The 21,499-nt window shown below is 38.8% G+C and overlaps 2 protein-coding genes across 6 annotated transcripts in view; both read right to left on the bottom strand.

Annotated features, from left to right (window-relative positions):
- Nucleotides 1-1,191: 1,191 nt before the first annotated feature.
- On the bottom strand, nt 1,192-5,679 carry LOC136678934 (eukaryotic translation initiation factor 3 subunit K). Of its 2 annotated transcripts, none has more exons than XM_066657130.1 (8): nt 5,522-5,679; nt 4,433-4,531; nt 4,186-4,306; nt 2,473-2,550; nt 2,266-2,332; nt 2,003-2,080; nt 1,688-1,813; nt 1,192-1,390 (listed from the first exon to the last, which is right to left on the bottom strand). In XM_066657130.1, the coding sequence occupies exons 1-8, from the start codon at nt 5,575-5,577 to the stop codon at nt 1,359-1,361; spliced, it is 657 nt and encodes a 218-aa protein (XP_066513227.1). In that variant the 5' UTR covers nt 5,578-5,679; the 3' UTR covers nt 1,192-1,358. The 2 variants fall into 2 exon arrangements, with proteins under 2 accessions (XP_066513227.1, XP_066513228.1); XM_066657131.1 differs by having other exon boundaries at nt 2,473-2,547.
- Nucleotides 5,680-6,670: 991 nt separating this feature from the next.
- The window catches only part of LOC136679091 (histone H3.3A), a 41,412-nt gene continuing 26,583 nt past the window's right edge, over nt 6,671-21,499 (bottom strand). The window contains exons 2-5 of one of the 4 annotated variants that reach the window (XM_066657378.1): nt 15,019-15,086; nt 8,607-8,748; nt 8,238-8,391; nt 6,671-8,076 (exon numbers count right to left, since the gene is read on the bottom strand). In XM_066657378.1, coding sequence (XP_066513475.1) covers nt 7,948-8,076; nt 8,238-8,391; nt 8,607-8,734 — 411 coding nt within the window. In that variant the 5' untranslated portion in view covers nt 8,735-8,748; nt 15,019-15,086 and the 3' untranslated portion in view covers nt 6,671-7,947. Of the gene's footprint in view, nt 8,077-8,237; nt 8,392-8,606; nt 8,749-9,151; nt 9,283-13,633; nt 13,793-15,018; nt 15,087-21,499 lie in introns of those variants that run through there. The other 3 variants (XM_066657377.1, XM_066657379.1, XM_066657376.1) reach the window with 3 other exon arrangements.

The following is a 21,499-nucleotide window of genomic DNA, read 5'->3' as shown; positions in this document are numbered from 1 at the left end:
ACTTAAAAATCAGTTCAAAACCAAACTGGTTTCTATCAAATATAATCAGAACACTGCAGTAAATGAGAACGGCTCTCTGAGCATCATGACCTCACACAGCAAAACATTACAAATACCCTCTCTCTTCTTTATGTATTTACTCTTTTCTCTATTCCCCCATTCTTTCCATCTCTCTCTCTCCCTGTTAACTCTGACATTTCCTCATTTTTCCACAATGTAGTTACTTTGGCTGAATTTCACACACTCAGTGGCTTACACCTGTGGACAGTTTCACACACTCACCCAGTCATACCTTTACCCAGCCATTCACACGGTCACATTTGTGAACAGTTTAACCCAGCCATCAGGGAGGGTTTGACTCCTCTTGCACCCTTTGTGTGATATTTAGTTTTTTTGAAGCAGCGATCCTAAAGGTCAGGGATAGTGCCGCACTGTTGCCTCCAAGTGGTTCACACAGTATATGGTGTGGATCACAAACACTTCAAACTCTTGTGGACAGGAGATGGTGAGATGTTCTTTTTCTACCATTCAATTCTCTCATGGGGACGGCATGGTGGCGCAACAGGAAGTGTCACACAGACCTGGAATTGGGGGTTTGAGTCCTGCTCACCGTCTGTGAGGAGTTTGGTGTGTTCGCCCAGTGTCTGCGCAAGTTTCTTCCGGGGGTGTTTTTAAAAAATAAAAATAAAATAAAATAAAAATAAATAAATAAAAATAAAAACCAACACGCATGAGTAGGTGGATTGGTGACTCAAAAGTGTCCATAGGGTGTGTGTGTGTGTGAGTGAATGAATGAATGTGTAAGTTTGTGTTACCCTGTGAGGGACTGGTGCCCCTTCCAGGGTGTTTTCCTGCCTTGCGTCCAATGATTCCAGGTAGGCTCTGGACCCACCATAACCCTGAACGGGATAAGCAGTTAGAGACAATGAATGAACGAATGAATGATTCTTTCATGGACTTTGGTACAAAGTGGTGACCATGCAACCTCTCTGCTGCAGAGACAGAGCCTTTGGTGGGCGCTCCTCCTATATTGTCCAGTATTCTATAAATACTTCACTCTTATTTCACCTCCATCACCAGTTTTCCTGAAGCAGGAATTCTCCATTGAAACTGAAAATGGGAACGAGGCATATGTTCAGAGGGTCAGGACAGTGAGACTGAGCGGAAATGAATCAGGATCAGAACAAGGTTTACATAAAGTTTTATTTTGAAAAGTGGAAATCAGCAGTAGCTATGTGTTCACGGCTTTGTATAGTAAAAGCCAAGTGCGGTGGTATAAATATCCTCAAAGCAGTCCTGCAATACTGGGGTGTGTGAGGTTTAAGTCACCGTCTGAGTATGTGTGTGTGTGTGTGTGTTCACTGAGATGTGGCCATGATGCTGGAGACACCTGCAGAAACAGAAAAAGACAAAGTACAGGTGTGAACATAGACCCACTGTACACTAACTCAGGAATAATCAGATGTTACTAAACTCCTCTCCCCAGCAGGGCTGTGCCAGGGTTCTCACCGCAACACGCTCTGATCTGTCTCCAGAGATTTTACACTCACCCGTAACTTAAGAGTTCTCCTCCAACAAAACTGACTCTAATGTCTTCTGTGTGTGTGTGCATGTAGTGAAATGTGTATATCGTTATGGGTAGTGTGATGTGTGTTTGTGTGTGTTGGTAAGTGAATTAAGAACTCACTCTCAAAGTCGATCTTCTCCACTATGTTCTTGGGCTTCACGCTCTCCTCCTGATTATAAATAAATATTTGACCTTCTTCATTTTCCATCCAGCCATATTTATTCATCCACACCTTCACCTGAGTGTCTGAGAGAGAAAGTGTGTGAGAAAGAGAACAGAAAGATAAGAGGGGGTAGAGAATATTAATATTAAAATAACAATTTTTATGTTCAGGAGGCGATGTGATATCACAGTGTGTGTGTGTGTGTGTGTTTCTGATTGGTGGAGCTATGTTGTTGATGGTGGAGGGTTCGATCCTGATTCTGTTCGACTCACCCAGAGGGTCCCCGAGCATCTCAGCCAGCAGGCGGTGCTCTATCGTCTGATACGTGATTCCTACAACATGACAGATAACTACACACACACACAAAAACAGATAAACCAAATGTTAACATTGGTACAATGGTGAAACAAGAATACACAACTACCATAAAATCCACTTTTTTATGATAAAAGTATACTTCACAGTTCCAGATAATTACAGACTGAACTTCTCTCACAAACACAACATTCCTGAAACCCACACGTGCTTTACCTACATTTTCGAACGGAGTCCTCAAACCCTGTGATTCCATCAATCAGCTCCCGGTTCTCCTCCAGACTCGCCTTACACACACACACACACACAGTGAGGAGAGAGAAGGCATAAGTGCGCCACCTGCTGACAGCCTTTAGCACTTTCAGTCTCAAGATCAACGTGTCTGAGATTGTGTGCAAGAGCCCGTGTGTACCAGTGTGTGTATTACCCAGAAGCTCTGGAAGTGGCAGGTCTCGAGCAGGTTTCCGAGGTACAGGATCTGTCTGATTGGTCGCTCCTCCTGCTGCGACACTGCTGTCAAGGAAACAGCCTCCTACAACAGCCCCCTCCCCCCTCCCCAGTTTCTATCCCTCTCTCTACTCACCCCACATCTGTTTCTCTCCATCCTCACTCATCCCTCTCTCTCTCACTCACTCACTGTCTGACCCACCACTCATCCCTCCCTCTATCTTGCTCCCCCTTTCACTTTGTCATTCCCACTCATCCCCCATCTCTCTCACCATCGTCTAACCCTCATCTGTTTTCTCACTCCCTTTCTGCCCCTTCACCGCAACTCATCCCTCTCTATCCCCCACTCATCCCTTTTCTATCTCACTTTCCATCTGTCCCTTACCCCACTCATTTTCATCTCTCACGCCCCCTTTTTGCTGCCCCCCCATCCCTTTCATTTCCTCACTCCCCTTTTTGTCTGTCCCTTCCACTACTCATGACCCTCTATCTCACTCCCCCTTTGTCTCCCCTACTGTCTCATTCTCTCACACTCCCCTTTCTCTGTCTCACTCCCCACCTGACACACACACTCATCCCTCTCTCTCTCACTCCCCCTTTGTGTCCCCACCAGTCATACCCCACTCTCTCTCTCTCACTCCCCTTTCTGTCCGTCCTCCCCATTCATCCCTCACTCCCCATCTGAACACCCGGCCCATCCTTCTCTCTCTATCCCACACTACTTATCCCTCTCTCTCACTCCCCCTTTCTGCCCCCCCCCCACTCATCCCTCACTCCCACTTTCTGTACTCCTCTCACTCCTTCCTTTCTTTCACTCCCCATCTGACTCACACCAATTTATCCCTGCATGCATCCCTCACTCCCCTGCTGTGTCTCCCCCAATCCCCCCTTCACATCCCTCTCTCACTTCCTTTCTGTTTGCCCCAATCATCCCTCTCTCACTCCCACTTTTTCTGTCCATCCTCCCCTCACTCATTCCTTTATTTCTCACTTTCCATCTGACTCACACCTCTCCTCCATGCATCCCTCTCTCACTCCCCTTCTGTCTCCCCCACTCATCCCTATCCCCCTACTCCACCTTCTATCCATCTCACTTCCTGTCTGCTCCTCCATTCATCCCTCTACCTCACTCCCTCTTTCTGTCTGCCCCCATTTATCCCTTTGATGCCCCATCTAATCCCCCACTCACACCTCTCTCTATCCCCCACGCATCCCTCTCTCATTCCACTTCTGTCTGTCTCCCTCCACTCATCCCCCTCCTTCTATCCCCCCACTCATCCCTCTCTATCTCACTCCCCACTTTGTCTGCCCCCAATTCATCCCTCTCTCCCTTCCTCTTTCTGCATGTTTAAAATTGATAAAATAGGAAATAAAAAAACAAGTTTGGTTTATAAAATCTAGTGCTAGCTTTAGCTTCACAGAGCTGTTTAGGTGAAAATGAGTATTCAATAAGAGGCTGGAGAAACACACTCATTCCATCTGTCTCCCCTGGCTCTTGTTCCCACCTCAGGGAACTCTGTGTATTCCGTCTGGAAACAGAGACTTTGAATAATGTAAAGCCAGAGTGAGACGCGAGCATGTTTCTGTGTAATGCGCTCCTCAGACATGGATTCTGGGATCTGTACTGTCCTCTAACCTGTCTGTCTGAACTCTGCAGCACCATTGGTGTCCACACACTGCACTGAAAGGATACGTGAGGCTGGTCGATCATACACTTACACAGAGTGAAGTCTGTATGGGGAAGATTAGTCAGAGCCTTCAGCAGAATCTGAGCCGTCACACTGGTCTGAAAATATGCAGGATTAAACTGATACCTAGAGAAATAGAGAGAGCGTGTGTGTGATGACGGAGGTCAAGTGGTAAATATTCACGCTCGATGATGAGAGACAGGAGGATGAGTGTAATCTGGGTCTCTCTGGTTCTCCCAGGTGTGTACTCACAGTTTCAGCACAGCCAGGTTGGCCTCCAGGTCATATGCGTTCTCCCGGGCCTGGGTCTCTACATACCGCTCCAGTGTCGCCAGGTTCTCTGGGTTATACCTTAACACAACATACACAACATAACGGTTTAATCTGCTGTTTTAATCCAGCTCCACTCAGATGCAGCACTGACTCTGGATCATACCCTTATTCCATAGCAGAATAATCCACAACCAGAGAATCAGAAGCTCAGAGACGTTCCGCTGTGGTTCTAGAGTAAATGTCTAAGACAGAATCTCACAAGCTTCTATTACTTTTACGTAGTCAATCAATACATTCAGATGTTTAAGACGGTATTCAAGCAGAAAACCATTTTAAACAAATATAAAATTTAAGTAGTTCTGACCTGGTTATGGTTCTGCTGCAGGGGAACATAAATGTACATTATTCTATTATTATTGTAGAATGTAAATGTGTGTTGAGTCCAAACACCCCATTTCATCTCAGGATACATGTTCTTATATTTTACACAGTTCTATAATGAAAGATTACAGAAATCCACCTCTCCTCCTGAAGAAGAGAACGTAATTAAATTTTAGGGAAAACAACTGGATTTTAACACCACTGCTGTACCTTTAAAAGGTACATTACACTGTTGTACCTCAATACAATTTCTAAGAATGTGGTTAAATGTTTATTAAACCTGTCTATATCGTTTTTACAGGATCCCTGTTACAACATTGAGTTAAGGTTTCAGTTGTGTTTCGCGTTTTAAAGACCATAGCAAAACTTGTTTCAGAGAATATTTTATAAGTTTAATATTCTGTTGTAAATTTTCTTCCTGATGTTTTAGGTTTTTATTCTTTGGTTGGTTTATACTATGTGAATGCAACATGTGAATTTTTTCTCAGTAATATTGCATGTGTGAACATCTTAATAAACAACACAGTATAAACAAACGTGTAACATTATACTACACCAAACACCGTAATAAACCATTTATAGCACGCTACACAAACAGAACCACATCTGAGGTGTTTATGCTCTTATTAAAAAGCATACGTTGTTGTTTTTGCTGTTTATTTGTTTACTGTTGTGTTTGTTGTTTACCTGTCGATGCCCCGCAGTAATTTCCCCACATTCGCTCTCATCTGCTCGAAGGCCATGTTTCTGCGATCCGGGGACGAGTTTATTCAGAGGTTCCTTTTAAATTGATTTCAATGTAATTTTTATTTTTTATGTCAACGCACGCGGCCACTTCCACTGGCTCCCACAGCGGAAAAGGAAAAGGAATCGCTTAAAAGTCTCTGTTAGAGCTTCTAACCAATAAAATTAAAATAAAAAAGGAAAACAAATAAAAAAAATAATATATATTATGAATAATAATATATATTATATATATTAGTAATTCATATTTATTGATCACTAAATTCAGCGAGTCACGCTTTAAGCCGAGACAAAAGTAAAAAAATATATTCATACAAATGATAAAATATATTGTATCCGTAATATTAATTTATTTATAAAAGTACAAACAAAATATTTATATATTTCCTAACTTATAATAATATGCGTTCAGTTATTAGTGGGTAGGCTCCCACCCTGAACTGGATAAGCGGTTAAACACAATGAATGAATGAGTGAATGACCGTATGCGATAGAAAAAATGAGGGAAATTATCAGTCATCCACAATAGATTTATTATTTTTATTTTATCCTTTTCCAAACTTTCAGATTAATCTGATGTGTCTCCGTTTAAACAGATATTCTATGTTTAATTGTATCTTTATTAAAGATTAAATTGTTTATGTAGACGATAAATTCATTCATTATCTGTAACCGCTTATCCAGTTCAGGTTCGCGGTGGGTCCAGGGCCTACCTGGAATCATTGGGCACAAGGCAGGAATACACCCTGGAGTGGGCGCCAGTCCTTCACAGGGCAACACACACACACACACACACTTTTGAGTCGCCAATCCACCTACCAAAGTGTTTTTGGTCTATGGGAGGAAACCGGAGCACCCGGAAAAAACCCACACGGACAACACATCAATGTTTCTGGATTAAATCGGGATTACTTTTTTTCAAACATTTTCCATCAAACCAATGAAGCTGAATTCCAAAATATGTTCTAAATTCCAGCTGTTTTCTTTCGGTGTTGAGTAAATGAATCCAGGGACCTGGGGTAAAAGTCCCGCTCCAAGAGCCTGAATGAATTAATAAATGAGTCCAGGAGAAATAGTTCAGGAAAAACACGTTTATTTTTCCATTTGGTAAATTCTGAAAACACAAAGATATGCTTCTTTAATTTTGTTAAAAAAATGTAGAAAAACCTGAGCCGTCACCAAAGAATGACACCAGGATTCATGAGACAAACGAAGAAAGGAAACGACTCACATGTCTTTTATATTCTCAAAGGAACCAACAGACCATTCCAATCTTAAAAGCAAAATTAAACCAATTCCTTCCTGAATTTGAGGGAAACAGCCTACAAATAAATCACTGACAAACTACCACTCTATTAAAGATAAAAAAAAATCAATAATAAAATATAAGCACTCAACAACAAAGACAGGAAAATGTTTCAGATGAAGAGAGAGTATTTCAGACCAACAGTTCCACAAATCCAGCTCAGAGTGGAAACTGACAGACGATAGTCAGCCCAGAGTGTTCAGCCCCTAAAAAACAGTTTATCACAAACTCCCTCGTTTAAACTGTGTCTGACCCATGACCTGACACCTTTCTGTATTGATCCCATTTCTCTGAAAACTGAGCAGGAGAGGAACTCTTTTCTGAACTGGGCCCTGTCTGAGTTTGAGCTGCTCCAGCCTCCGCTCCATCGTTAGCATCCTCTACTTCTTCAGACTACATCACAGTGCTAAAATATGAAAATGAGCCTCTAACAAATCAAACTAACACAATCTAACAAGTGGCAATTTTTATTGTAAATTGGGGCTGATTTTCATATTCTAACAGCTGTTATAATAGTTTCCCCACAATGTTCAAATGTTCTCTAATCATGGAACTTTAATAATGCAGTTCCTGAATATCACACGTTGTGGGGATCAGTTGGTTCCTCGGATTGTGCAGCTCTGACTTGGAAGTGTTTCAGAGGCGAGAGATGTATGGACAGGGCTCAAGATCCATTTAAACAAAACAAAAAAAAAAAAAAAACAAAAAAAAAAACAACTCTGAAATAAGTCTTATTAATTCCCTTCTACACCCTACAGAACAAACCCCATGGACCCGGACCCACGACTTAACAGCTACGTTGATGTGCGGAAAATAATTGGACACAAGTTCTGCACACGTATGCTTGCGCAATTCCGAGAAAACACACAAACACCAAAAAAACAAAAAAACACACACACAAAAAAAAAAACTAACAATTTAATCTCAATGATCTGATCCACACTTATAGAAGAGGACAGGGAGGTCAAGGGTAGGGAGGTTGAGGGTGGGGGTGGGTTGGGTGCTGATGAAAGGTGGTTCAGGGAAGCTATAGGGAGGCTTTAGGGGCTGGAGGGGGGCAGGTTTAAGCACGTTCTCCGCGGATCCGGCGGGCAAGCTGGATGTCTTTGGGCATGATGGTGACGCGCTTGGCATGAATGGCGCAGAGGTTTGTATCCTCAAACAAACCAACCAGATATGCCTCACTGGCCTCCTGTAAAACATACACACACACACACAGACACAGAGTGTTGTCACCTCATAATTTCAGCTGTAGGTTTACAGACAACAGCAAATCTTAGAAGAGACTCCCTTATCCAAGGCAGCTCTGAAAGAGTTAAATAAAAAGTGTTTGGTAAACAGAACGGTTCTGACCTGCAGAGCTCCAATTGCCGCACTCTGGAACCTGAGATCTGTCTTAAAATCCTGAGCAATTTCTCGAACCAGACGCTGGAAAGGTAGCTTCCGGATCAACAGCTCTGTTGACTTCTGATACCGACGGATCTCACGCAGAGCCACAGTCCCGGGCCTGAAACACACACATACAGATACATACAAATTACGCAAATATACTTTAAATTCATCCTGTAAACATACACCAACTGTGGGAGCATTACCATAATTTGAATAACAACAGAATAATCAGTAGATGATGACATTACTAAAATATCAGATGAAAAAGGTGCACAGTAACTAAAAAACATTTAATACAGCACTGATGTATTTCTCAGTGTTTTCTGTCACCTGTAGCGATGGGGTTTCTTCACCCCTCCAGTAGAGGGTGCACTCTTGCGAGCTGCTTTAGTGGCAAGTTGTTTGCGAGGGGCTTTTCCTCCTGTGGATTTACGGGCAGTCTGTTTGGTACGAGCCATCGCTGCTCAACCTCCTGCAATACCAACAACAGGGAAATCAGGGTTCCTTAAAAGTAACTCTAAATACACTGTACAAAAATAGAAGCCATCTTTATGGAGAGAGAATAGTCTGAAAATACTTGACAAATGCATAAATGTTAATCCACAAATTAAACACAAGTCACAAATATGTTTCATTATTCACAAATAAATACATCCCAATCTGAGTCTCACTGTCTACAATTTGTGCAAATACAGTTAAATTCATAAATACGTGTGTTTGGTTTTCATAGATCATTTTATTTTTATGTGATATTTTTATGCGAAAATAAATACATTTGTTTAAATTTATATTGCATATATTTGTAAAGTCTCAGTCTCAAACTTAAAATGTGTTAATATAGTGTTGAATCTGCATTTGTAGATCAAGTCATTCACCTGTATTTTCGTCTGGATTTTGAGACTTTCTTTCGCATTTTACTTTATCCACAAATGCAGCCTCATCCACAAATATGGCTAGCAGACGAACACGTTACCGCTAGGTGGCACTGTTGTTTTCCCAGTGTTTTAGGAGAGCAGCGGCTGCTTCTCAATTTTGCATCTTATGAAAGACACGGTCTACGGAGGTCTGTTGTTACCATCATTAAACGCCGCTCTTGTTCGCTCCTGACTATTCTGAATGTGATTGTAGACATTTTAAATAGTTATTGTTACTAGTTCAAACGTAGTTGATTTACATAGCACATTTTAGCGCCATGTAAATGTTGCCAGGTCTTCATATCATAGTGGATTTTGGTTTTACATTTTCAGTAAAGTTACTTACAAATATTGGTGGTTATGGGTTGCTTTTTTAAGCTTGTTTCTGAAATGTAGTTGCCTTTTTGGGATTGCTTCCTCTATAGGGAATGTCCAAGAAAATAAGCCAAACGTGCATGGTATTATGTTCATATGTTGCCATCTACTGGCGACAGAATCCAATTACTGCACCATTTAAGGTGGAACAGAGAATCTGAATAAGCCAACTTCAGCGTTGCGGATTTTTTCAGTATTTGCCCCAGTCCCTGACATGTAAACAAACATATTAAAATTTCTCATTAATGGAGCGTCAGCTGGTGTTATTACGGTATAAGCGACTTTACAGAAAAATAAATCCAAAATAAGTTCAAATGAACACACCTGGCAACAGTGGTGGCACATGGGGCGACGAATGCATGCAATGACTAGAATTCAGGTATAGGATATGTCATTTTGACTAGTCGAATTCGAATTTGAGATACCTTTAATACTAATTCAGGATTCATGACTCATCAGATGAGGAATACACTGACGTCATTAGAAATATCTTAAAAGACTTTTTGACTAGTCAAAATATAATTGTTGATGTCTTAAATCTTACTAATCAGATTGTAAATGCAGATATCTTAAATTGTCATTTGACTAGTCAAAAAACGAATGATTTAATGTTTTAAGTAAAATAGCTTTCATCTGCCTATCTTTAATAAAATACTGGATATCTACAACAGTTTTGACTAGCGACAATATTTTGACTAGTCACAATCACAATTTAAGATATTTACAATCTTTCTAGTAAGAACAGTTATTTAAGATATCTAATTATATTTTTTACTAGTCAAAATGTCTTTTAAGATCTCTGAAGAAATTCAAATTCGACTAGTCAAAAATAAAATTTTCAGATATCTGAATTGTAGTCATTGTGTGTATTAGTCTCCACCATGTGCTGCAACGGTTGCCATGAGTGTTCATTTTAACCGAATTTGGGCATATTTCTCTGTAAAGTTGCTTATATCGTAATAAATGAATGAGAAAATGTTCATAAGTTTATTTACATGTCAGGGACTGGGGGAAATACAGAAGAATCTACAATAATGAAGTTGGCTTCCTTGACAGCAAGGAGACCACTGTTAGCCCACTGAGGGCAAAGTTGAAGGTCCACGAGTGTTTTGCATAGCGTTTTCTGGGCGGAACCCTGGTGATTAAACAGAATTTTAGACATAATGCCACATTTTAGCACTTTTCCATTCACAGTCCAATTTACATTTTTTCCTTCATTAGGTTCTTTTGTTATTCTTTATAAATAAGATTAGTAAATAATTTAAATCCAGCACAGTGTCAACATTTTTAGCATAATCATTTTATATCAGGCTTATACTCATTATTATGAGTTATATCCTGTACAGATCAAATCAAATCAAATTTATTTATATAGCGCTTTTCACAACTGATGTTGTCACAAAGCAGCTTCACCGAATTCAGAATACAGGACAGTAATCCGAGTGGTCCGATTGTGGACCAGCAGTGGTCTACAATTAGTGGTGTGCCAGCCTGTTTATACCAGTGGACCAATATATGCTCGCTGTCTGGGTTCTTATTCGCCAGCTTCTTATTCAGATATTCTGCTCCACCTTAAATGGTGCAGTAATTGCATTCTGTCCATGTGACCATGTCATATGACCATCACTTCCATACTGTGGAAATATTACGTTTGACTTATTTTCGTGGGCATTATCTCTATGAAGCAAGTCCAAAAAGGCAATAACATTTTAGAAACAAGCTCCAAAAAAGCAACTCACAACTACCAATATTTGTAATTGACTTTACTGAAAATGTAAAACCAAATTCCACTGTAATATGCATGTTAAAAGGCAACTTTTACATGGCGCTAAAATGTGCAATGTAAGTCAGCTACGTTTTGACTAGTCAAAATATTAATTTAATATATCTATAATAACATTCTGACTAGTTAGAATTATCATTTAAATTATCAGAAGTACAAAATGCGAATAAGTTCAAGATATCTGTAATTTATTTGAAGATATCTTAAAAGGAATTCTGACTAGTCAAACATACAATTTTGGATATCTCTAACTTAGTTTTGACTAGTCATTATTTTCATTCAAGATATCTAGAATTTAATTTCAAATCTACAATTTAGTTTCAGATATCTTAAAATATATTTAAAATATACTTAATATAGTGGGAATTTAAGATATTTTTAATTGGAATTATGACTAGTGAGAACAAAAGGATATCTCTAATTTACTATTTGACTAGTCATAATTTAATTGTCGATATCTACGATGAAAGTTTAAGATAGATATCTTGAATTGGAGCTTCCATTGAACTCAATGGTAAATTTAACATCATTTACACTAGTCAAAGAGTAATTAAAGATATCTCAAATTGTTATTTCGTCTACTCAAAATATAATTAGAGATATCTTCATTTAGAATTGTGTCTAGTCATAAATGAATTGCAGATATCTATAATGTAAATCCAGTCGCACGATTTAATGTTAATGTGGCCCCATACTTCCTAAATCAGTGCCTCCTAAACAGTGCCACCTATCAGTGACTTGTACGCCTGATGCCTAAATTTGTGGATGAGGTTGCATTTGTGTTTGGATCAAGTGAAATGCGAAAGGAAAGTCTCAAAATCCAAAACCCCACGAGAGGAAATTAACAAAAGTACGTCACAGAAAACAGGCGCGTGACTTGATCCACAAATGCAGATTCAACAATTTATAAATAAATATTAAATTCGAGATTGTGACTTTATCAATATGTGCAATGTAAATGTAAACAAATGTATTTATTTTCACATAAAATTATGATAAATGAAAACCAAACATGTATTTATGAATTTAACTGTATTTGTACAAACTGTAGACCTTAAAACACAGATTGGGATATTTATTTGAGAATAGTGAAACATATGTGACTTTTATTTAATTTGTGGATTAACATTTCCACATTTGTCAAGTATTTTGAGACTTCTCTCTCCATACACCTTCACATCCTCAAACAGAAAATTATCACACCATCTGTGTTCAAACAGACACCAGTTTTCCTATCACCACACAATATAAACCCTATTAACAAATATAACAATCTACATGAATAAATTCCAGCACATCAGAACTGATTTTATACTGTATTTCAAACAAATGACAGATACTGATAATAAAGAGGATTATACATTTTTATACTTTCCATTTCATAATGTCATATATTAACGCAAATTTGCAACAGAAAACTTCATTTTTTTCCCCATAATTTCTGGTCAGTAATAATCGAACTAAAATCACAAAGTGTGTTTGTAACTCCAAACATATATAGGGTGGTTTAGTAATGTGCTGTTAATTTTTATGTTTTATACTCCAAGTTGTGTATTTAATGACACCTGCACTGGGACAGTTATTAATTAATCTTAAGTCGAGCTTGACCAATTGGAAAGAACTGAAGGAGATTCCTATTGGACAGAGTCTTTAACTCTAGGTTTAAGTTATCCTACTAACTCACAAATCTCGCTTTTTGGAACACCCCCGGTTGCCAACTGTCATTCGTCTACTGTCGTTTCCAACCAATGAGATAATTCCCTACAACACCCTATCCAATCAGAGCTCCATGGGGCGGGACCTAAGGACCAGTGTTTAAAACCGACAGCTGTCATTGGTTGAATTAGCACAAAGGCCGCCCATATTTGATAGTGACATAATGGCTGCAGCGGGACTGCGGGAAGAGAGAAAATAGCAGTTTAGAAAACGCACGAAATAAACGGTGGTTTAAGAGAAACATCCACAAGTATATTCAGAGTTTTTTTTATCCGGATGTATTGGCAAACGTGCCGGGAAGCTCGGAAACGGTTCTGCGTCGGAGAGAGTGGTTGATTTAACTTTAATCGACGGTAAAAGGACATCAATCGAAACTCAGTCCGAGGCTGAAGCTAGCCGTTAGCAGCCCTGAGCGTCGCGCGGATTTCACTCTCTTTATTCTGCTTTATTTCTTTCACTCATTTAAAACTAATTTATCACTGTTACACATACCAAATAAGCCCTTTTAGCACGGAACTGTTCTCATCTCTGTACATTTACGCAGACACGCCAATTACTTTGTTACTCACCTGGTATTTTAATCCGAAAACGAAGCGACAGTAAAAGCAGCTGAAACTGGATTTTGGGTGTTTGGAGATATTCTTTTATTTCGCACCCGTTTTCCAGCAAAGCCCGCCTTCCTGTGCCGGGATTGGCTAATAATTCTTACTCTTCTGTTAAACGGATTGTTTGTCAGTATTTGGTCAAAACCAATTATAGCGCGGGACGCGATATCCATTTGGCCAATCACAGTGCAGTACAGACGGGGTTTACCGGAATAGGGGTGGAAAGAATAATCTCACCCCGCAGCTCCGCGGAACAACAGGGACAGCGAAATGGCTGCTTGTCCGCCATTTTGTTTCAAACAAATACTCGCTTTTGATCAGAATTTCACTTAAACATTTCACCATATAAACCTTTATCAAATAAACCAGACTGTATCCCTGGGCTTACACAATTTTATTTTTCCATTACCAGTGTGGACTGAAAAAAGGTTGTTTATATAAAGCATAACATTCAGAAATTATCACAAAATTTGGAACCGGTTTTCAAATCAGCCACAATATGATAATACAAATGTTAAAAATGTCTCTGATTTCAAGACATCAGACCACGGTTGGTCCCAAGGCCAAAATTGGAGGTCCACAGGCGTTTTGCACAGTGTTTTCTGTGCAGACCATTCATTCATTGTCTGTAACCTGTGTGGATTAAATGTAATTTAACAGAATTTTAGACAAAATGCCACATTTTAGCACTTTTCCATTTACTAAATTTTCATCCATTAGGTTCTCTTTTTATTCTTTATTAATTAGACTTGTAAATAATTTGAATCCAGCGCAGTGTCACCATGTTCAGCATAATCATTTTATATCAGGCATACTCGTATCTCTCATAGTTGTTGGTAATATGTGTTTTAGTTTATTTTCCAGAATTCAAATCTCTGTGAATTTAATCTGAGGAGGTATATCCTGTACACAGGACAGTGGTCTGATGGTGGACCAGCAGTGGTCTACGGTCAGTGGTGTGCCTACATTTTTATGCCAGTGGATCTATATATGCTCGCTGTCTGGGGTGAAAAAAGTATTGAAGATTATTTAGTTATTAAACTTTCAGTGGAGCTAATAGTCAAATCCTTTTATTTCTCATTATACATGAAAATGTCTTATTTTGCTAATATGGCTCTAATTCCTGACTTTAAGATTAGTAAATAAAAACTACAGGTGTTGAACAAGACTCAGAAAGTATCATGGTTCAAATAAGATGGAAAAAACTATTTTATAACTTTCAAATATATTTGTTAATACTTCAAGTATAACTGATTTTAGTAAACGTGTGGTATTAATTTATATGGAACTAGATGGCAGTATTGTTTCCAAGCTTCTCCATGCTTCTCCAGGCAGGATGCTTCAATCACCTTAATTCTCTTTCTCAGGAGATTAAAACACTGCAGAGCCGGCAGGTATGGCAATAGACTTGAGAAACCTGCACAAAAAACAGAAGCAGACACCATTTTTATTACCTGAGGATGTTCCACAAAGATTTCTCTACTTATTCAGATTACTTAAAATTCAGCTTAAGTCTAACAGGGAAAGAGCTGAAGGAAATTGCTAATGTACATAACTTAGCTGCAGGCTCAGATTTCCAGACTAGGTCATTATATTGACTTGAGGAACTGCCATGTGTTAATTTTTAATTTAGACAGAGGAATCAGGCCTGTGTGAAGAAGTCAGCAACATTCTCACTGGAATTCCAAACTTTTACCTAAAATGTGTTTTTAAATTAGGATTTAAGCACTGTGTATAGAACCCTATTGCTTTTGTTTAGAATTTTAGGGTTCCGAGCACTACATTGCAAGGAAACCTATTGTAATTGTTCAGATTATTATTATTATTTCACTGCAAAAAAATTCTGCCTTAAAACAAATTGCACAGCCCAAACCGCAAGATCAAAAGATAGTAAACCCTCCCGCTACAGGTGCAAAGAAAGAGCCTGATTGGCCTCAAGGGGGCTACAGCGAAGGAAAATGCTTTCATTAAGATTTTACACACCATGAGGCGTAGATAATTTGTTTTATTCTACATAATCCTTGGGTCCTGACGAATCAAAAAGGTTGATACAACTAATAAGTTCCGCCCACTTAGATTTGTTGCTAATATGCATAATTCACATAACCTATTTTTGCAAACTAGTCCCTGGATTTTGAGCTGATCCCCATGATCTTGCTGGTCCATAATTGTCAAAAAAAAATCTGGAACATTCAAATCAAGATGACTGGCATGGACACACTTTGTAAGAGTGTACAAAGTGTCATGTTGATAGCAACAAGGGTTTCTTTTATATATATATATATATATATATATAACCCCCCTCACATATACTAATGTGCCACAAACAGGAAGTTAATTTCACCAATCATTCCCATTTTATTAAGGTGTATCCATATAAATGGCCCACTATATATATATATATATATATATATATATATATATATATATATATATATATATATATCTAAGTGAGCCAAACTGATAGAGGTTGTAAGGTAAATTCTTGAGTGTAGAATTTAAAATCTGAAAGGGCCAAACCACATTTGAATCTTTGTAGAGTGGGTATCTTTATCTGAGGTCGCTTACTATTCCAGATATATTTAGATATTATGTGTGTAAATGTTCATTGGGTGGAGATAGAGGTATCATATAGATAAAGTATAATCTCTTCAGAATATTAATTTTCACCACCGCAATCCTAGCCTGTAAAGAAGTGGGAAGTTTTGTCCATTTAAGCGTATCAGATGTAATATGCCTAAGCACACCATAGAAATTCTTATTGACTGTTTTATAGAAAAGGGATATACAGGTGCTGGTCATGAAATTAAAATATCATGAAAAATATCATTGATTTATTTCAGTAATTCCATTAAAAATGTGAAACTTGTATATTATACCCATTCATTACACACAGACCGATATTTCAAGTGTTTATTACTTTTAATTAGATGATTATAACTGACCATTAATGAAAACCCCAAATTCAGTATCTCAGAAAATTGGAATATTGTGAAAAGGTTCAATATTGAAGACACCTGGTGCCACACTCTAATCAGCTAATTAACTCAAAACACCTGCAAAGGCCTTTAAAGGTCTCTAAGTCTATATCTGTAGGCTACATGATGATGGGAAGACTGCTGACTTGACAGTTGCCCAAAAGACGACCATTGACACCTTACACAAGTAGGGCAAGACACAAAAGGTAATTGCTAAAGAGGCTGGCTGTTCACAGAGCTCTGTGTCCAAGCGCATTAATAGAGAGGTGAAGGGAAGGAAAACGTGGTAGAAAAAAGTGTACAAGCAAAAGGGATAATCGCGCCCTGGTTAGGATGGTGAAACAAAACCCATTCAAAAATGTGGGGGAGATTCACAAAGACTGGACTGCAGCTGGGGTCAATGCTTCAAGAACCACCACACACAGACGTATGCAAGACATGGGTTTTAGTTGTTGCATTCCTTGTTTCAAGTCACTCTTGAACAAGAGACAGCGTCAGAAGCGTCTCGCTTCCAAAAAGGACTGGACTGCTGCTGAGTGGTCCAAAGTTTTGTTCTTTGATGAAAGTAAATTTTTCATTTCCTTTGGAAATCAAGGTCTCCGAGGAAGAGAGGAGAGGCACAGAATCCACATTGCTTGAGATCCAGTGTAAAGTTTCCACAGTCAGTGATGGTTTGTGGTGCCATGTCATCTGCTTGTCCACTGTTTGTTCTGAGGTCCAAGGTCAACGCAGCCATCTACCAGGAAGTTTTAGAGCACTTCATGCTTCCTGCTGCTGACCAACTTTATGGAGATGCAGATTTAATTTTCCAACAGGACTTGGCACCTGCACACAGTGCCAAAGCTACCAGTACCTGGTTTAAGGACCGTGTTATCCCTGTTCTTAATTGGTCAGCAAACTCGCCTGACCTTAACCCCATAGAAAATCTATGGGGTATTGTGAAGAGGAAGATGCAGAAGAGCTGAAGGCAACTATAAGAGCAACCTGGGCTCTCATAACACCTGAGCAGTGCCACAGACTGATAGACTCCTTGGCACACTGCATTGCTGCATTAATTCAGACAAAAGGAGCCCCAACTAAGTATTTAGTGCTGTGCATGCTCATACTTTTCATGTTCATACTTTTCAGTTGGCCAGCATATTCAATATTCAAATTTTCTGAGATACTGAATTTGGCATTTTCATTAGTTGTCAGTTATATTCATTAACTTGTAATGAATGTAATATTCTTACACTTGAAATATATCAGTCTGTGTGCAATGAATATACAATACGGATTCCAAAAAAGTTGGGACACTAAACAAATTGTTTATGGCAAATGTCAATGTTTTATTCGTAATAGAACATAGATGACAAATCAAAAGTTTATTCTGAATAAATGGAACATTTTAAAGGAAAAATATGTTGATTCAAAAATTCACAGTGTCAACAAATCCCAAAAAAGGTGGGACAAGAAGCAATAAGTGGCTGGAAAAAAGAAATTGAGCATATAACGAACAGCTGGAAGAACAATTAACACTAATTAGGTCAATTGACAACATGATTGGGTATAAAAAGAGCTTCTCAGAGTGTCAGTGTCTCTCTGAAGCCAAGATGGTTAGAGGATCACCAATTCCACCATTGTTGCGCAGAAAGATAGTGCAGCAATACCAGAATGGTGTTACCCAGCGTAAAATAGCAAAGACTTTTAAGTTATCATCATCAACCGTGCATAACATCATCAAAAGATTCAGAGAATCTGGAACAATTGCTGTGCATAAGGGTCAAGGCCGTAAAACTCTACTGGATGCTCGTGATCTCCGGGCCCTTAAACGTTACTGCACCTCTAACAGGAATGCCACTGTCAAGGAAATAACAAAATGGGCTCAGGAATACTTCCAGAAAGCATTGTCAGTGAACACAATCCACCGTGCCATCCGCTGTTGCCAGCTGAAACTCTACAGTGCAAAGAGGAAGCCATTTCTTAGCAAGCTCCTCAAGCTCAGACAAGGATAACCCAAGTTGTTATCAACGCTCCGTTCAGAAGCCTGCATCACTGATGGTATGTGGTTGCATGAGTGCTTGTGGCATGGGCAGCTTGCATGTCTGGAAAGGCACCATTAATGCACAGAACTATGTTCAGGTTCTAGAACAACATATGCTCCCATCTAGACGTCATCTCTTTCAGAGAAGACCCTGCATTTCTCAACAAGATAATGCCAAACCACATTCTGCAGCAATCACAACATCATGGCTACGTAGGAGAAGGATCCGGGTACCGAAATGGCCAGCCTGCAGTCCAGATCTTTCACCTGTAGAGAACATTTGGCGCATCATAAAGAGGAAGGTGCGAAAAAAAGGCCCAAGACGAACAGTTAGAGGCCTGTATTAGACATGAATGTTAGTAGTAATGGAGTATTCCTATTTCTAAACTTGAGAAACTGGTCTCATCTGTCCCCAGACGTCTGTTGAGTGTTGTAAGAAGAAGGGGGGATGCCACACAGTGGTTAAAAATGGCCTTGTCCCAACTTTTTTGGGATTTGTTGACGCCATGAAATTTTGAAACAACATATTTGCCCCTTAAAATGATACATTCTCTCAGTTTAAACTTTTGATCTGTGATTTGTGTTCTATTCTGAATAAAATATTAGATGTTGGCACCTCCACATCATTGCATTCAGTTTTTATTCACAATTTGTTTAGTGTCCCAACTTTTTTGGAATCTGGTTTGTATATATGTGTGGCAATATATATATGAATATTATACATTTAATTCACATTTTGTATGGAATTACTGAAATAAATCAACTTTTTCATGATATTCTAATTTTATGACCAGCACATGTCTATTCCTAAATATTTCAGATGCTCAACTACAAGGACTTTTATTGAAAGTATATCAGGAGTCAACTGAATATTTAAAGGGAAGAGCGCAGAATTTTCCCAGTTTATCTTGTAACCTGACAGTTTGCTGAAATCATTAAATAAATTAAGCAAAGGTGGGATGGAATATGTTGGGTCATTCAGAAACAACATTATCATCCACAAATAAAGAAATATGATGGTGGGACCCATTCACTACAATAGGCAAATTGAACGTTGCTCTGCGAACAGCTTGGGCCAGGGGGTTCCAATGATATGGTAAACAAAAGCTCTGACAATGGACAACCTTGACATGTACCTTGTCCTAACGAAAAGGATGCTGAGCATTTACTACCTGTAAGGACCATTGCAGATGGGTTTGTATAAAGTGTTTTAATCCAGGCAATAAGTCTAGGACTTGTTGTAGAAAACAATTTTATTACTTTGTGTTTGTTGACAAATATCCTTAAATGATGATTAGATAAATTAGCATTTATAACTACATACTCATTGTGTGAAATCCTGTACCCTATATGCATTTATATGAATGACTAACCAGCATTTACATCATGTATTACTTACACATGTAGTTAAACATTTTTGCTTGATCCTGCACTACTAACTCATATGATAATTACTCTTAAAGACATATTATAAGCTAACTTCACTATATGGCATGATAACTTGATATTTACACATTTTTAATTCTTAACGTCTAACCTTGAACAGATGTGCACTCCAGGATTGTAACACACTGACATCATAGTGTTGGTCACGGAGGCGCTGATCTGTAGCTTCTGTTTGTGACCTTGAAGTGTATTTCTGACTCCCTAAATTTTAGTCTCTTGGGAAAAGAGGGCTGGGAAGAGAAGCCCATTGTCAGCCTGGCCAGATAATGAATGTCTTCAGGGTCACAACAGCCACCTGAATATTGCACGTGAAGAGCTGAGTACTAACACGTGAAATTATGCATATTAATATACGCTAATCAGCCAGAAACGCCTCATCACCAGGCTATACGTCATCTGGGGTATAACTGTTGGAGTCAGATCATGTGAGGTCAGAGCTTCACTTGGGAGGGGTATCACACTGTTCTCAATGTGTTAGTTCTCCTGGATCCAGTATTGTTAAATAAATACTTTGATTTGCTTTGAACTTCACTCGACTGGTGTCTGTGACTCTCTCGTGACGGACACGCCTCCCCCGAAGAGGGAGGGTGTATTTTGGACCTTTTTGTTATTTTCTCATGAGTTGGTAAATTTTAAATACTTTGAGAATGGTCCAAAGAACATTTTTATCTTCAGACTGAAGCCAAACTGTTCTAAGGTAGACCACAAATATTGGCACTCAAGTCGGTCAAAGGCATCAAGCGATAATATCACCCATTGTGCCTTGGATATATCTGCTACGTGGATAATATGCAAAAGACGCCTAATGTTATTGGGTGCAGAGCAGGACTTTATAAAACCGGTTTGGTCACTATGATTGATTGCAGGTGCAAGTGATTTTAAGCGTCTAGCCAATACTTTTTTGAATGATTTCATATCAGTGTTAATAAATGAAACTGGGCATTAGCTATTGTATGACTTGTTATGAGCATTGTGATGAAATTCACTTATATCTAATGAATATATAATAATATCTAACATCAATGGTCCAAGCTCAGCCCAAAAACATATATAAAATTCTACTGGAATCCCATCCTGTCCAGGTGATTTCCCTTGTTTTGTGTATGTAATGCCTCTTGCAGTTCAAAAAGTGTAATATCCTGAAACTTGCTGAATAATCTGTGGCATCACTATGAGACTCTGATGCATATAAATCTTCACAGAAAATATGAAATGCATCGTTGATTTGGGATTGTTCTGTGAGCAGTATTACACCTTGAGATTTTATTGCTATAATATTTGAGAATTTTTCATTATTACGAAGTTTCCATGCTTGAAGATGGCTTGGTCTATTTCCATTAAAATAGTAATTTTGCCCAACTCTTTTAATAAGAGATTCTGCCT

This window comes from Hoplias malabaricus, chromosome Y (genome assembly GCF_029633855.1).
Source record: "Hoplias malabaricus isolate fHopMal1 chromosome Y, fHopMal1.hap1, whole genome shotgun sequence".
In the NCBI taxonomy this organism is placed as follows: Eukaryota; Metazoa; Chordata; class Actinopteri; order Characiformes; family Erythrinidae; genus Hoplias; species Hoplias malabaricus.
Note: the sequence above shows the minus strand (reverse complement) of the source record. Positions and strands in the feature narration are given on the sequence as shown.